Source organism: Esox lucius, chromosome 2 (assembly GCF_011004845.1).
Source record: "Esox lucius isolate fEsoLuc1 chromosome 2, fEsoLuc1.pri, whole genome shotgun sequence".
Taxonomy (NCBI): domain Eukaryota; kingdom Metazoa; phylum Chordata; class Actinopteri; order Esociformes; family Esocidae; genus Esox; species Esox lucius.
In genome coordinates this window covers 13,274,912-13,291,610 of record NC_047570.1, presented here as the reverse complement: position 1 = coordinate 13,291,610, position 16,699 = coordinate 13,274,912, and the positions used below count along the sequence as shown (strand labels likewise).

Here is a 16,699-nt window from a genome sequence, read left to right as displayed (position 1 = left end):
TTCACAGTGACTCTATTTTCAAGGTTGCTGATGCTGTTCAAGGCCAGAAAATCATCATTTCTGATCATACAAATTTTAGGCCTACCCAGAGATGTAACACCATGACAGCGACTTACTTCCTGCACCATTTTTTTCTCAACTGAAAAAGACTCTAAGAGAGCTAAGTAATCATCAGAAGCTGCCACCATGGTTTTTTGGGAAAATGATGGAAATGCAACCTGTAGCCAAACTGTTTTCATTATCTGCAGAGAAACTCCCTGGCTGCTCTTTATCATATCTAAAATGATCCCATTGTATGACTCAAACACAAATGCAGACTGTGCCCAGAGGGGACCCCAGTTCCTCACAGTATTGGGCAGATGAAGGCACAAATGTACATTGAAAGTGACATTATTGATCCCATAAAGGGTCTCCATTTCCTGAACAAACTCTGTTAGCAACCCCTCAGATTCTGATATGTGCAGTGGTGATATATTCTCACCGAGTAGAAGAGAAACCCCCTTTACCAACTTAAACCAGTGCTTCAGATATTTTTCAGGTAAGACCCCTTTCAATGTTGGTATGCTGTAATAAAACAACCACATGTTCCACTCGTGTGCCTTCTAGAACTTTTTCTCTTTCACTGAGCGGGGGACACGGGAAACATTACAGGGGGGTTTAATAGAAGTTAAAATGTCATCAATCTGTTCTGTTGAGTGTCCGATATACCATGGCGATTGGTTGTTTTCAGAATGAAACCACAGCGTGGTGATGCTTCTTGCTACACCCAGCAGCACACTGTGCATATAATCTGGAACACAGCCATCAATGATATTAAAATCAGGTAGACAAGACAAAATACTAGGCCCTTTCACTCCCTTAGTGGGGTTTCCAGCAAGAGCCTCTTCCACCAGATCATCAGTCTGGGAGGGATTCCTCAACTCTGCTTTTTCATAGGGATAAGCCCTTACACGCCCCCTGCGTTTTAGCACACTTGTTCCTTTCTGCATACAAAAAGAACACCCAAACTCACCATTAAACTGTTTAAAGTTCTGAATCAGTGGCCGAGCAACTGAATCTGCCACCATGGTAGTAAGCAGTACTTTACTTGTGACAATTTCCCCACTTTCACTTTCCCATATAAGACCATTAGAGTACAACTCTATGCATTCATCGACAAATGGTTTCATGTAAGTGTTCATATTTGGTTTGTTTTGACCAAACCACAGGCCACAAAGCATAACATGTTTTGCACGTAGCTGTATTGGCAGTTCATTAATAGTACACAAAATTGGCCACAAACTTTTTGTGTTTGATTTGTGCACTGGCACTCCATCACAGTTGAAAGTCAGTGATATGCTGTCTGGTGATGCAAGGGGTGATCGTTTTTTGTATAAATGTCCATCATATATATCTTTGATGGAGGCATCCTTCTTCTCAAAGCGGTGTTTCAGGTGTTTCCCTAATTGGTGGTCCTCAAGCAGTTTTTTAATTTGGTATTTTAGTGGCAAGTACAAAAAACACTGGTCTTTTTGTGCATGCGCTTTTGATGTGTCCTGGTCACAGACTGGGCACTTGACATTAAAGGGACCTTCCTGCATGCTTACCTTGCAACTCTTGCACACATAATGTACTTCTAATATGTCTTTCACTGAATCAAATGCTTTGTAGAAAAGGTACTTTGAGCCACTAACCAATTCCCCACCAGGACCAGCAATAAAGTTGATAAGATGCATGATGTCCTCCAAGGCTCTATTTGTTAATCCATGTTTGAGTTTTAATGCCAGCAGCAGGAGTTCCACCTGTTCTTTTGTTGGTTTCTGGTCAAAAGTTGGACTTGTGGGGTCTTCTAGATGTTCCTCTACTGGCTCCCCAGGTGAAGAGCTAGGGCCAGGTATGGGTTGGTTCATCTGTGAATTTAAAACATTGGATTAGCAATCCCAAATTTGCACAGACTCATACAAATGTACCATTTCATGTGGTTGGTAACCACTTGCATTTGAAGGCTCAAGTGTCTTTGTTTATTTTTTTTAACAGTCTTCTCCAAATTAATTTTATGCCCCCTTTTGTCCACATGTATATTTTTCTGACACTTTAAGCAACATCAGGAAGAATTGGGTTGTGGAATTATCTATGATGATTTACATTAACTAGTGTGCATGCACATGCACGAACAAAACAAAAAACACCTAACTTTAATATTTTTGCCATTTTTAGCCACTTACTGTGTCATCAGAAGCAGTAGACACCGGGTATCTTGATTGTCCTCTTGGGTGAGATACCTAAAATAAAAATAAAAATCATTCAGCAAGAAATATGTAGGTTTTTTTATTTGGTATTTTATTTGGTGTGCGTGTTTTCTACTTACTGAGTTGTAGAAGAAGAGGCCACAGCTTCTTCATCATCACCCATATCTTCAGAAATGTCCCTAACAAAAATGTTGTGGTAATGTTAAAACACTTCATGCATCACTCATTATAATAGGATTGATATGACTGATTGATTAAGTCCAAGCAGGTAAATTCCATTCATGAGGTGAAACCTTTAAGACTGTAGATTCAAAACACACAAAGTGAAATATTTTCCTGGCTAGAGTTCCAACTTGAACAGTTTTCTTTATTTATTTACTTTGGACATGGAAAGGTACAGTGGACATGGAAAGATACATTTTACCTTTATACAAACATACTTAACATACATTAAGGGGAATTATGCCACATGCGTTTACATGGTATAGGAAATTATCTGTAGCTGGTAGCTTTGTTAGCTGGCTAATTTAGCTAGCTAGCTTCTAGTACGTTTTGTTACAAGACTTACTTTCGTTTACGTCTTCTCTTTGTTCTTTCTGGAACGGGTGCTTCGTCGTCAACGAGGTACCTTTTGTAACGTACTGGATCCATATCTATTGCTTTTCTTTAATTGCGTCTAAATTGCATTTCTCCACTCTGCTGCCACCGATCAGCCGCTACAGCGTCGCGTAGTTGATGACGTCATCCGCATGCGGCCCAGCACACTATCTTTCGCGCCGAAAGATAACGGCTGGGCGTAAAAATTGCGATATCAGCGTTGGAGATCCGCTATGTCCTACTTGAATGGACTGAGGGTGAGGATAGAGGGGCCCATAGTATTTTGGCTCTCGACTGTGTCCGGAATTTTTCAGTAAAAAAATTTCTTGAAAGGACTGAAAAAAACGAGAAGCTGGTGGAATGGCGAAAAGGCCGCCAACCCTGGCCGGTGCACCGAGCAAGAATTATTGACGTGGCAAGTATGTTACATGCTAACTTTATCTGACGTTATGTAGTTACATACCACATTTAATGTTTTTTCTCGCTCTTAAAGAAGTCTAAAATGGATCTTGCTAGGTCCCTGGTTAGCAATAGCTTCGCTTTCTGGCTCATGTTAGCTACATAATTTGCTAATGTAAGCGAAGTCCAATTGGGACTAATGTTAGATTTGGTAACGTTAAGCATGATTAGACAAACGTTTGCAGTTCATGATAACATTTAAATTTTATTGCACCAGAATTTGAAAAAACTCTCCAAATTAAACTGCGTGGGATCGAGATGGAGAAAGAAGTCACACAGCAAACAAAACGTCCTCACATCCCAAACTCAAAGTACCGTGATCAGGGGCAGACTGAGAAGGCTTCAAAGAAAAGGGTAACTGACTGCACCAATTGGTGCTTTACTTAAATGATCTCCCCCTCTCTCTCTTGTTTCTTAATGTGTAGGCATGTGTGTAGGTTTGTAATTGTGTCATCTATGATGATTTCATGTGCTTTGTTGACAAGATGTATGTGCAAGGTGGTGTAACGTAAGTTAATAAGAGTTGGGCTAAAAGTCAGTCTGTTTCTCTCTGTCAAGGTTGACAATAAAAAGAGATGTCCTTCTAAATACAACCACGAGGAGGAGGAGGAGAAGGAGGAGGAGGAGGATGAGGCGCGTCATGACAGGCCTTCAAAGAACAAGGTACACTACCAGTCTGCATCCAGTGTGTGTTGTTACATTGCAATACAGTAAAGATAAGTAAGACTTTTATAATAAAGTGCATTACCAGTAGCTGTAACAAGGTATGACACCGGCACAGTAGGCAACTTTGTCCTCTCTCTTTCTCTCTCCCTCCCAGCGGGCCAGCGAAGAGGAGGAGCGTATTGGGGATGAAGAGGACATAGTACCACCCTCTAAGAAAAAGGTAGCCTAAATGATGACATCCATTGTGTGGTGTATTACATACATACATTACATGACATACAAGATGAGGAAGTTTCATGTTTTAAGTAAGGAATAACCACCAGGAGGCCGGACAACAAGTTACATATAGCCAAGTGGAGGGACTTCTGCCCTAGACTTCTTGCCACCTTCCTCTTACACCTCTCGTGACATCCTCCCAGCCAATCAGAATCAACCATTTACAAAATAAGTTATATAACAATTAGCTGTTGTTCTTCTCTCTGTCTCTTTCTCGTAGACAGCTGCTGAATTTAAAAAACACCTGGATGAACAGATGTGGGAGAGAAGGAAACTTGACCAAATGCAAAGAAATTTGCAGGAGTTGAGAAATGAAGTCCATTCTCTTAAAAATGAAAATGCACGTCTGAAAGACATTATCATCAATCGTAAGTATTCCTAATTTTTATATTTATTAGCAAGGTTTTTTCTGGAGATGGATATTGCGGTGGCAGAGAAGTGTAAACTTAGAAATGTTATGGGCTGAAACACGTGTTTGGCAAAATATGTTGTTAGCTGGTGAGGTAGTGTGTGTGCTCATATAGCCGTTGATAAGATTCAAATTAGATTTATATTTATTTGTCTCTTTCTGGAGGAATTTGTAGAGGGTTAACAAAAGTCATGGCCTAGAGAACATACAGTTCATGAGAATAAATGATGCTTTTCTGCCTTCAACGGCTCAAGAAGGCAATCGGCTCCAGAAAAAAACCCTGGGGAATTAGAATTTGGGAGAAATTGGAGAAAGAAAATTGCGTTCACAACCAGGTTTCCTATGCAGAGCCTTATCAATGGGCTTTGGAGGGTTTTAGCTTGAGTTCACACCTGCAGGAAATGTCTTTCGAAGAGTAAGGGCACTGAGTTGCTGGGTGCTATTTTGATCTAGTGATTGTAATTATAGTTTTTTCTTTATATAACCTCTTTCTAGAAATCCCTCAAATGAAAAGTGACATCGCCATTATTGCTCAAAAGGTAAGTTCCTCTGATTTTCATTGCTTTTTAAAATTGTTTCTCAAGCAGAACTGGAGAGACTTGTGATGTTGGGCTGATTGATAGTGTTTACACTTTAATTTATTTAAGAGAATAACTATATTTTTCTTCTATGAAGAAGACTGGAAGGACTCCTGTGGAGGATCTAGATTCCTCCTTCTCGACTTTTGGAGAAATGCAACCGGTGAGTAACCCCCTTGCATTTTTATTTATTTATTTATTTTACTTGTTACTCAAACAGAGCTATATGGATTTTTATTATGTTTGGCTGATTACTTTTGCATGTAACTTTAATTTATTGGCATGTTTAATGTTTTTCAAGCCCCCCCTGTAAATAAGAATCTATAGTGGCTTGCTTGGATGAATAGAAATTGTTGAGTTTGACTATGTTTCTTTCTTCTCTAAGACTCCAGAGAGGAGACAGAGCCCAGAGGACACCGAGCCCTTTAAAGAGAGTCCCATGGTGACTGAGCGCTTTCGAGAGACACCACAGGTGTGTGTAACCCTTTTATACCTCAGATTTTACTTAAGGCTCCAACTGAGCTATAGGGATTTTTATGTTGGGATAGTTAGTGGTAATATGTAATTTACTTGCCCCATATTTATAAAATTGTTGAAGAGTTTAACAATGTTTTTCTTCTCTAACAAGACTGCAGCAACAGCTGAGACCTCAGCGAAAACACAGGTGAATAACATATTATGTAGTAAGGATGGGTATAAACTGTGTGCTTTGTAGGAGCCAATTAGTGTTATAAGTGACAATCATCCTCTCCTCCTGCCCCCCTTCACTCCTCTCCACCCACTGTCTTTTCTCCTTCCCTACTCTCCATCCAACCTCCTCCTTTCCCCCCACCCTGTCCTCCTCCTTCTCTCCTTTAATAACGTTTTGGGCAGTGATTAATTTGTTTCATTTCTTTATCATTCATCTGCATTTATACATATCATTAATCTGCATTTATACATAAAAACCTATTAACTATTGGGAAGCTAAGCATAAGAATCAATATGAAACATGAAAAAGTTTCTAAAAATTGCCAATAAATGTATATTGTGATGTGAAATTATTTTTCAGATGGAAGTTATAAAGGGCTCTGGGGTGTTTTGCCAGGCAGAAGCGTGGAAAGCAGCCCGCCTTGCCCCCTCTGCTACTGCCATGGTGCGGAATCTCCTGCTGGGCACCTTTGATTTGGAGACTTTGCTGAAAAGCAACCTGAATGGTACAAAACAACATGTTCCTAATCTCTTCTGTCCTTGAAAAAAAAAAACAGTCATATTCTGTGGAATAAATTATGTGTGTGCGGGCATACCATCGCTTTTTTACTTGGCATTTTTGTATTTCCTTGCACCTCAAGAAAACATGATGTGTATATAAAAAAAACTCTTGCTTTCTCCACCTTCATTTTACACCCCTTTCATAATAATTTTGAAATATTACTTTAAGGTGGGAAGCCAACCAGAGGGGATGGGGAGCAGCTGGTCGCACTTGACCAAATTAAAAAGGCAGCCATTATTGGTGAGTAAATGCATTGAGAAGGGAAAACCAAACTTTTAAGACTTTATAAGTTCACCACTTTAACCATAGCCTACTTGTATCAATATTTATTAGGCATCAATGGAGACTGCATAAAGTAGGGCACCAATTATTGTTACTGTATCTGCTTGGCACCTTTAATACTAATTCATCGCTTTCTGACTTCTTGATCCTACCTTTCCTCTTCTAAAGCCACATTGCTGGGGTATTGCGCTGTAAGGTGTGTAGTCCTCTATTTTGTAGAACATATAGTGTTGCAAATAACCTCATGGCATATTGTTGTCGTCTGAAGTGTTCTTAAATAATCATATTCACCCCTCCTTCACCTTAATCCCCTCTGTCCTGTGTTTGTGCCTTATTTTGTCTATACCGGTTATTGATTTGCTTGATTTTATTGCTTGATCTTATTGCTCTTCGAGTAAACCTAGCATGGCAGCTCGCGGGTGGAATGTGTGTGTGAATGGGTCAATGGGAGGACATTGTAATGTATTTTGGGGGTGCAGGAAAATGCTATAAAAGTGCAGCCCATTGACAACTAGATATGTTTACATGTGCAAAGTTTCTTACATCAGATAAAATATTTGAGGGATTAGAATATCTGAATCTGTTCACATGGAAACAAATAATCTAATCATGACGTGCATAACATGCACCAAGCCTTATTCAGAATAATAGCATTTTGACATCCGCAGAGCGGTCTTAATTTCCCTAAAACAACTGCAGAAGTTGTACTTCACCTGTGTTTTAAGCTAAACAAAAAACTCGGGAGTGGCAACATTTTTCCTATCCATGAATTTTCTCTGCTTTGGATGCACATGATTGACTGTGTGACTGTTAACAATGCAGTTCCCATGACGGACGTGTGCATATGAAAGAACAATGCCCCCCCCAAAAAAGGGGGGGTGATGTTTCCAATCAGAATTTCTTTCAGATTTAGCAGAATCCAATCAGAATCTTCCAATTGACGTGTTTACATGACACATTTTTTATTATGGTCAGCCCTTTATCCAAAATATGTCTCCAGTCGCAGCTGTACTGTAAGCACTTTGGGTTCCTGATGAAGCACTATATTATTATTATACTGTCTAATTATTTTTGTCTTCTCTAGATGCTACATTGAAGAAGTGGCCGGCAGCCAGCCGAGGGCAGATAGGCACATCTATCAATTCAAATCTCACGGAGCTGAGAAGATCAACAAGATAAATAGTTTTTTTTTTCTATTCAGTTTTTTGTCTTGTTTTTGTTCTTGTTCCATTTGATTGTTCTTAAGTAAATAAATAAATGTACATTTCTACATTTTGGGCTTTTATTTATGTTGCATAGTAGCTATGGATTTTAATAATTTTACTAATATATAGGTAAACATATAGGTGCATATATACATGCATATATGCACCCATATATACTTGCATATATGTACCTATATAGGTACATGTATGCACGTATATATGTACCCATATATGTACACATATGTGCATATATGGGTACATATATACGTGCATATATGTACCTATATAGGTACATATAAGCCCGTATATATATACACATATGTGCATATATGTGTACATATATGCACACATATATACGTGCATATATGTACCTATATAGGTACATATATGTACCCATATATGTACATATATGTGTATATATGTACATATAATATAGGAAAACGGCCAATTTTATATATGTCACATATATTAAAAACATATATCAAAACCTATATTTAAACATATATGTTTATATAGGTTATTTCCATGTGGGACAGGATGATTGTCTAAGCAATCTCATATACCACCGTGGACAAAAGTATTGAAATAAAAAAATATTTTGGTGTGCATATATGTATTTTGTAATAATCTACTAAATCCTATCTTATTCAACAAAATAAATCCTAAAATGTACTAGACAGTATTATTGGCACCCTCTAGAAATGAAATTACAAATAAGTAGGTTTTGAGCTGCTCTGCTTTAAATTGAACTCACCTGTGGTGAGTTGCAGGTGCCTGCAATATGAAAACTACTCATTCAACCAGATTGAATAGAAAAAAGGATACTCATGTTTATCACAATGAGGGTGGGCAAAATAAAGAACAGCAGAGAATTGCCTGAGGAGGGCCACACACAAGATTGTAGCCAAGCATGGAAATGGATCTCCATGCTACAAACTGTAACATGCGAGGGGGAGTGAGCACAAAAGAGGAAACACAAAAACAATTGAAAAAAGCAAAAAGTGCAGCAAGACACACGTGGCTGACACAAACAATAATTCCCAGTGCGTGCAAATAAGTGAACAACTTAAATTGTGTCCTTGGTGATTGATAACAGGGAAAAGGTGCGCTTCAGAATGACAGCCAGCGGTGCCGACCCGTGGTTAGTACACCATAGACGCGGAACGCAGGAGAGGCTCCGGGGTGGACTGGACTGGTAACGTTACACAAACCAGTTTCCCGAGACCTTATGCCACTGTTGCCAACCTCCATAGAAAAGATGTAACCTGTAGGAGAGACCTGAAAACAACAGCTGGGAGGAACCCTTCAAATCTGGCCAAATGGCCAGAACAGAAACCCAGGAAGCTCAACCATGACTATAGGAAGCACTATGTTGTAGTTAATGCTACCAAATATTGACTTTGGGGTGTCAATCATTTGATCAATGCCATTTATGTTTATTAACTGATCAAAGAATTGTGGAGACCAAATACTTTGTTCAATATCAACTTAGTTATTTTAACAAAGTGCAATGGTGCCAATACCTTTGGTCACAAGTTTATAGTGAGTGTCTGACTTCCAAAACACCTTGAAGATCTTCACATGAAAACTAATGTAACATCAAAGAACAGTCTGAGGGCTCCCATGAGTGACCTCTGTGACTTTAAAAACACTGTTAACTGCTGAGACTCAAGATATGGAAGGAAAAACGGGTCTATGCTATGGAAATGGTCTGAGCTTGTTAAAACCTATGGTTTTCTTGTAGGGTAAATCTTACTACTGTATGACATTGGAACATGTTGATTTCCAATCAAACAAGGACACGTTATTTTATTGGAGTGTAAACAAATCCAATTCATTCATACTCTAAGCTGGTTCCTGTGTTGCTATGATCTCACTTCCTGCAAAAACAGGGAATGCTCATTTGTTTCTATGGTTTAGAATAATTGTAATGATCTCTTAACTTGAGCTGCACAGCTTTTGCAGATCCATTTTTTGTTCAACTTAGCAGAGACTTCAGCTCAGTATTTTGACAGATAAATCCAGATTCATAGCATTTATAACCTCTTCAAAAATGTGCCCGACTTCTGGCAGTGATTTTTAATCTGACATTAATGTCACTTGACTCTGTCTCTTGGCGCTATGACAATGAGGTCATTAAAAGTGAAGCCATGCAGGGAACCATACCAGATCTCTCTGCAGAATCACTTACTGGGATATTTTTAGAGAGGGAGCAGTTGAGCCAAAGCAATCTGTATTATTTGAGATATTAGGTAATCCACAAGCTTTTAGGATGTAGGCTCTGAACAAACATCCTCATGTTTAATTAAACCAATTCATGCAATGTTTATGTCTACTGCCGCTACTACTAATACTGCTAGCAGTACTATTACTACCACTACCACTAATATGACTATTTCTACCACTACTACTATCACTATTACTACCACTACCACTCCTACTACTATTTCTACCCCTACTACTATTACTACCACAACCGCTACTACGACTATTTCTACCACTACTACTATTACTATTACTAACACTACAACTCCCACTACTATTTCTACCGCTACTACTATTACTACTACTATTGCTATTACTACCCCTACCGCTACAACAACTATTTCTACCACTACTACTATAACTACTGCTATTACTTTTACTACCAATACTATTACTACTACTACTACTGCTGCTGCTGCTACTACCACTACTCCTACTTCTACTACTGCCATTACTACTACTACTACCACTATTACTACCACTACCATTACTACTGCTATTTCTACTACTACTACTATTACTACCACCACCACCACTAGTACTATTACTACCACTAATACTACTGCAGCTGCTCCTACTACTACTGCCATTACTACTACTCCTAGCAGACTATTTAGTTCTCACATGAAACGTGTTAATCTTCCCGAAAAAAGCAGTGTATTGCAGTCATGTCAAAATGCATTAGCGAACATCTGGAAACTTAATGTGTGCTGTTGGGAAATTATCCCTCTGGAGATGCAGAAGATTGCACAATATTTCTATGTTTTCTCTGCTATGCCTTTTGACTGCTCCACTCCATAATTTATGGCATCAAATCCACAATTGAACCACAATGACTTTAGAAACACTACAGTACATCTAAAAGAGTTAATGAGTCCTGCAGGCATGGTGTGTTCTAAGTGTGGAAGTGCTGAGCAGAGGAAGCAGAGGTTAGCCCCGCAGGGCTCATCTGAGAAAAATGGGCACTGCTGGACCTCAGGAACCAAACAGGAATCACTATTAGACATAATTACTACAGGAAAGCTCCAGAAATGTCTCTATAATTATTTTTGCTCCTGCTTTTTGATTCTCCTTTCTGCTTTGCTAGGTAACTACATTTCTCTAAAATGACCATACTTCAATCCATATTTGTCACATGTTTGATACTGTCCTCAGCTCAAGGTGTCTTTTAAAAGGAGTCACTCTGCAAAATACAAGCAATGGGTAACAATATATTTTTTTTTTTCTGTTATCGGTATATCACTCTAATAGTAAGATAGGAACATTTACAAGGCCTGTGTTCCATTTATCAGCATTTGTAATACCTGGTGTGGACATGAAGCAAACATCCTTTTTGCCGGACCGCGTAAGCAGAACCGGCCAAGAAGAGCGAATGTCTCTTACTGAGTGAGTGACTGACTGACTGACTGACTGAATGCCTGACTGACTGACCAACTGAGTTCACCTTGTTAAATGGCGCTGTGGTTAGAGAGGCAGACTTGTAAACGTTAGGTCCCGAGTTTGTTTCTCCTGGCAGGGGAAGCTTAGTACGCCTTACGAGTTATTCTGTATAGACAAAAACTTCGCTAACAAAAGCCATTAGCATCTACATTATGGTAAGCTTGAAATAAAACAGTTTACGGTTATATTGCGACTGTTTCTGGAATGGAAAAGTTCATCTTCAGTCTTGCTAGCAATTGCTCAATTCTTATGTTTATTCCTAGGAAGTTATTAGATACTAGTAAGCCTATTACTGGCTAGTGAGCTGTTGAAATGGCCAGTGGCAAAAGCAATACAGTTCATAGATGCTATGGCTGAGGTAAACTTAATAAGAAACATTATTCAGTTTAATGTAATCCTCAATGAAGGCTAGCGACTGTGGAAAAGTGAAATACTGTGGCGTAGTGGATAAAGTAAATGGCTCTCATGTGGTAGATCTAATTTCGAATCTATTGAGAGCAACAACATTTATCAATTATTTCCGGTAAATTCTGTGATTCTCTCGTCTTTTCACTTGATGAAAAAGTTAGTTATCGTCACCTTTATTGATAGGTATTCTTATACCATGAAATGAAATAGCTTTGGCAGACTCGTCAGCAATTGTTCAATTCTTATGACTATTCCAGTAAGTTAGTAGATACCAGTAAAGCTTGTTACTGGCTAATACACTGTTAAAACGGCCAGTGGCTAACGGCCAGTGGCTAACGGCCAGTGGCTAACGGCCAGTGGCTAACGGCCAGTGGCTAACGTGGTGGAGGTAAACTTAATAAGAAACGTTAGTCAGTTTAACTGTGTCAGTGTCATTCATGAATGGCCAATTAACTATTAAAACGGCCAGTGGCAAAAGAGGATTTTCTCAGGATAGAGACTGATACTTGGCAAACATACCGATTTGTGGTGTAGTGGTTAACAACGCAGCTGTTCACATGGGTAACCCGGGTTCAAATCTTGAGATGGCAACCCTTTCTATTGCAGGCCGGCTGAACTTGCCTTGCCTGGTTTCTTGTGCTCCTATGTCTGTGTTGGGTCTTTGAGCCTTACAAATGTTCAGTTAGGCATATTTCAAACTAAAAAGTAAAACATTTGTCAACTTAATACAGGCATGTTATTGAAGTACGATTCCCACCAGAACGAGGGCATGTAATGCGCGGCTGAAACATTGAATGGTAGTCAAAAAAAAATTGTACATGCCATTTCATTTCACAATATATATTTGTGTACCATTGGAGAGGCATACAGCAGCACACATTGCTACATTTATAGAAAATTGATAACACATTGATTTACATCATTCAAACCAATATACATTATTTATACATGGTGGCCCCAAAACCCCAACCCCAGCCAGCTGGGCAGCCTTGTACTGGTCATGACCCTGTCGTCTCTCTGGCCTGGGAGGCCTGCAGTCAAAGTCTTTAAAACTATCTGATGGAAGCTGACAGCATACCTGTGAACAGAATACAGTGTTCTCTCCTCCATCCAGCCCATCTGTTTTAATTGTGTTGCCCTGGAGAGACCCTCACGTAGAAACTGCCCCGACTTAAAGGGCTGTGTGAGGTGAAGCTGACCACAATTAGCCTAAAACGGAGAACAACACTGCACAATACATTGACTACACCTATAGAGGCAGCCCTGAATACACCAAATAAAGAAAATCATACCTTTTTTTGTCTAGATGCAGATCTTGTAATCCACTTTGTAGATATCAACATCTTTTTTTTCCTAATTTATCAGATGGTTTTCTTGACTCTGGGTGTCATTGTGTGTCTATTGCAAATGTTACCCTGACCCATTTTCTCTGTTCTCAGCAAAAATCCAATATTTTCAAATACGCTCTCAGCCTCCAAATACATTTAAAAAATCCTAACTATGAATTTCTTTTCCTGTGTGTGTGTGGATTCAAGGCTTGTTTTTCTGTGCCAAGCTGGATTTTAATCAAATTGACTATATTCATAAATCTAGCCTGAAATAAAGCCTCTGCAAAATAAACTCAGTTCTAGAAGTTGGTGCAACTGTACACAATTTGCTTACATTTCCATGCAGTGGAATACATAGCTTAGAGACAACATTTCTATTGAATATATATTTATTATATATTATGCATGCAGCAGCGTTGAATGAATAATGTTTGTGCCTTTGCTCTCTGTTTCCCTTCTGATCTGAGGCGTTGGTGATATACCAAATCCATCTGTCGCTTGATAGAAGGAAATGTAAATTACAGCCCCTTTTGCGTATCATATCTAATTGGGCAGGGTCTTCAAACGGCTCTGCCTTCGAGATGTATCTTTATCAGATAGCTAACATGGTCCTCTGATATAAAATCCTATGTTATTCAGAGAGGATACCAGCTTGAAGCCAGTAGTATGGGTTTATGCGTACTGGGAGCATTAGCATCCAAGCACTGAAAGATGTTACACCGCGGTCATGCATGCAGCCCACTAGCACCCTCTCATCCTCTCTACTGAACTTCGTCCAGACGTGATACCTCAGCTCTATACAGTACTGTGCTCTGTAGGAGCTACAGTACAGCCGAGTACTTATGAGTCCGCGGGCTGTGAAATGTAATATCCTGCTTCAAAGTAGCTGACAAGGGCACTGCTTCACTTGCAACCATGTAATGTACATTTACCTCGTAAGGGCAGCTCATCAAGCATAATATATACAGTGGGGAGAACAGGTATTTGATACACTGCCGATTTTGCAGGTTTTCCCACTTATAAAGCATGTTGAGGTCTGTAATTTTTATCATGGGTACTCTTTCAACTGTGAGTGACGGAATCTAAAACAAAAATCCAGAAAATCATTAATTTTTAAGTAATTAATTTGCATTTTATTGCATGACATAAGTATTTGATACATCAGAAAAGCAGAACTTAATATTTGGTACAGAAACCTTTGTTTGCAATTACGGAGATCATACGTTTCCTGTAGTTCTTGATTAGGTTTGCACACATTGCAGCAGGGATTTTGGCCCTCCATACAGACCTTCTCCAGATCCTTCAGGTTTCGGGGCTGTCGCTGGGCAATACGGGCTTTCAGCTCCCTCCAAAGATTTTCTATTGGTTTCAGGTCTGGAGACTGGCTAGGCCACTCCAGGACCTTGAGGTGCTTCTTAAGGAGCCACTCCTTAGTTGCCCTGGCAGTGTGTTTCGGGTCGTTGTCATGCTGGAAGACCCAGCCACGACCCATCTTCAATGCTCTTACTGAGGGAAGGAGGTTGTTGGCCAAGATCTCGCGATACATGGCCCCATCCATCCTCCCCTCAATACGGTGCAGTTGTCCTGTCCCCTTTGCAAAAAATCATCCCCAAAGAATGATGTTTCCACCTCCATGCTCCACGGTTGGGATGGTGTTCTTGGGGTTGTACTCATCCTTCTTCAGCCCCAGACCGAGGGAGATTGACCGTCATCTTGAACTTCTTCCATTTTCGAATAATTGCACCAACAGTCGTTTCCTTCTCATCAAGCTGCTCACCTATTGTCCTGTAGCCCATCCCAGCCTTGTGCAGGTCTACAATTTTATCCCTGATGTCCTTACACAGCTCTCTGATCTTGGCCATTGTGGAGAAGTTGGAGTCTGTTTGATTGAGTGTGTGGACAGGTGTCTTTTATACAGGTAACGAGTTCAAATAGGTGCAGTTAATACAGGTAATGAGTGGAGAACAGGAGGGATTCTTAAAAAAAAACTAACAGGTCTGTGAGAGCCGGAATTCTTACTGTTTGGTAGGTGATCAAATACTTATGTCATGCACTAAAAATGTAAGTTCATTATTTAAAAATCATACAATGTGATTTTCTGGATTTTTGTTTTAGATTCCGTCTCTCGCAGGTGAAGAGTACCTATGATAAAAATGACAGACCTCTACATGCTTTGTAAGTAGGAAAACCTGCAAATCTGCAGTGTATCAAATACTTGTTCTCCCCACTGTATTTTAACATAAGGCACCAGAGTGGCTTCAACAGTCAGCGGACCGTGTAGGTGTGAGGTATTGTGGGATCGTGTTTGATGCTCCAACTATGACTTAAAAGACTGCCTGACCTACAGCGCTGATTTAGTGTGTGTGTGTGTGTGTGTGTGGGTGTGGTGGAGGTGGATGGGGCATAATATCACGTCTCAATATTAGCACGAAGTATGGTGAATGACGGGATCAGATGTCACAGTATAGTGTTGAGTGCAGTTTGATCGTTTGACAAATCTTAATCAGCCATCTGTCTTTTCCTCCGTACATTCCTCATGGAGCTACGACAACGCACACAAAGTAGGAGCATTTAGCCAATGTAATCTGGCATCTACCAATATAACAGGTCCAGTTTATTCTGCCATAAGGCTTTATAACTCCGATTGACACAGCTACAATGGCAAGGAACCTGTTATGGTCTTCACACTCAGAGCCACCACCACTCAAATTAACTGCCCTGTTCACCATTAGCTTGTGCATACAACGATTTCCGTGTGTTTTTGTAGCAGGGCTAATCAGCCATTTCGAAAGTGCAGTGTTTGGATGGCTACTATACCACCGTAGTGACAGTCCTATTAGGGAAACACACAGTATGCTGTTAGTACCATGCAAATTGGCTCCAAGTAGCCTGGCGGCTCTCCAGGCATGATTCAAGGTGAAGGCCCAAACTAAGGGATTTAGCACACAGTCCAGCAGCCAGATCAATACTGGCATATGTGAGGGATAAGGCATGTAGGCTGTAGTTTAATGTGCTACTGTGTAATGAAAAGGAATGAAGATAAAAGTTGTTGTTCAGGTCGTGGTGACTGCGAACGCCCTCCATGAGGTGAGCGTGTGTGCGCTGAATCCTAACCGACGTCTGCTCTCACAGAACAAAGGAAAGCGATCGCAATCACGCTTGTTCACATCCTTCACCATAGCACACCCATCCTCACCAGATCTTATCAGTTTTACTATGACGACGCGTGGAAAGGACAGCGGAATTAGCAACGACAGCAGAAAATTCATGCACAGTTTTCATTCTGTGTTTTTTCAATGTCAGGCA

At 39.9% G+C, this 16,699-nt stretch overlaps 2 protein-coding genes across 2 annotated transcripts; one reads left to right on the top strand and one right to left on the bottom strand.

Annotated features, from left to right (window-relative positions):
* Positions 1 to 602: 602 nt before the first annotated feature.
* LOC114839491 lies at positions 603 to 2,893 on the bottom strand. The gene is made up of 4 exons (XM_029120982.2): positions 2,797 to 2,893; positions 2,348 to 2,407; positions 2,205 to 2,261; positions 603 to 1,889 (listed from the first exon to the last, which is right to left on the bottom strand). The coding sequence occupies exon 4, from the start codon at positions 1,887 to 1,889 to the stop codon at positions 603 to 605; it is 1,287 nt and encodes a 428-aa protein (XP_028976815.1). The 5' UTR covers positions 2,205 to 2,261; positions 2,348 to 2,407; positions 2,797 to 2,893.
* Positions 2,894 to 3,156: 263 nt separating this feature from the next.
* Positions 3,157 to 9,216, top strand: LOC114839492 (unconventional myosin-X-like). Its single transcript, XM_034287323.1, has 14 exons — positions 3,157 to 3,244; positions 3,502 to 3,638; positions 3,843 to 3,947; positions 4,105 to 4,170; positions 4,447 to 4,594; positions 5,131 to 5,174; positions 5,311 to 5,376; positions 5,599 to 5,685; positions 5,842 to 5,877; positions 6,265 to 6,409; positions 6,634 to 6,705; positions 6,916 to 6,943; positions 7,832 to 7,929; positions 9,206 to 9,216. The coding sequence occupies exons 2-14, from the start codon at positions 3,543 to 3,545 to the stop codon at positions 9,214 to 9,216; spliced, it is 1,002 nt and encodes a 333-aa protein (XP_034143214.1). The 5' UTR covers positions 3,157 to 3,244; positions 3,502 to 3,542.
* The last annotated feature ends 7,483 nt before the right edge of the window (positions 9,217 to 16,699 follow it).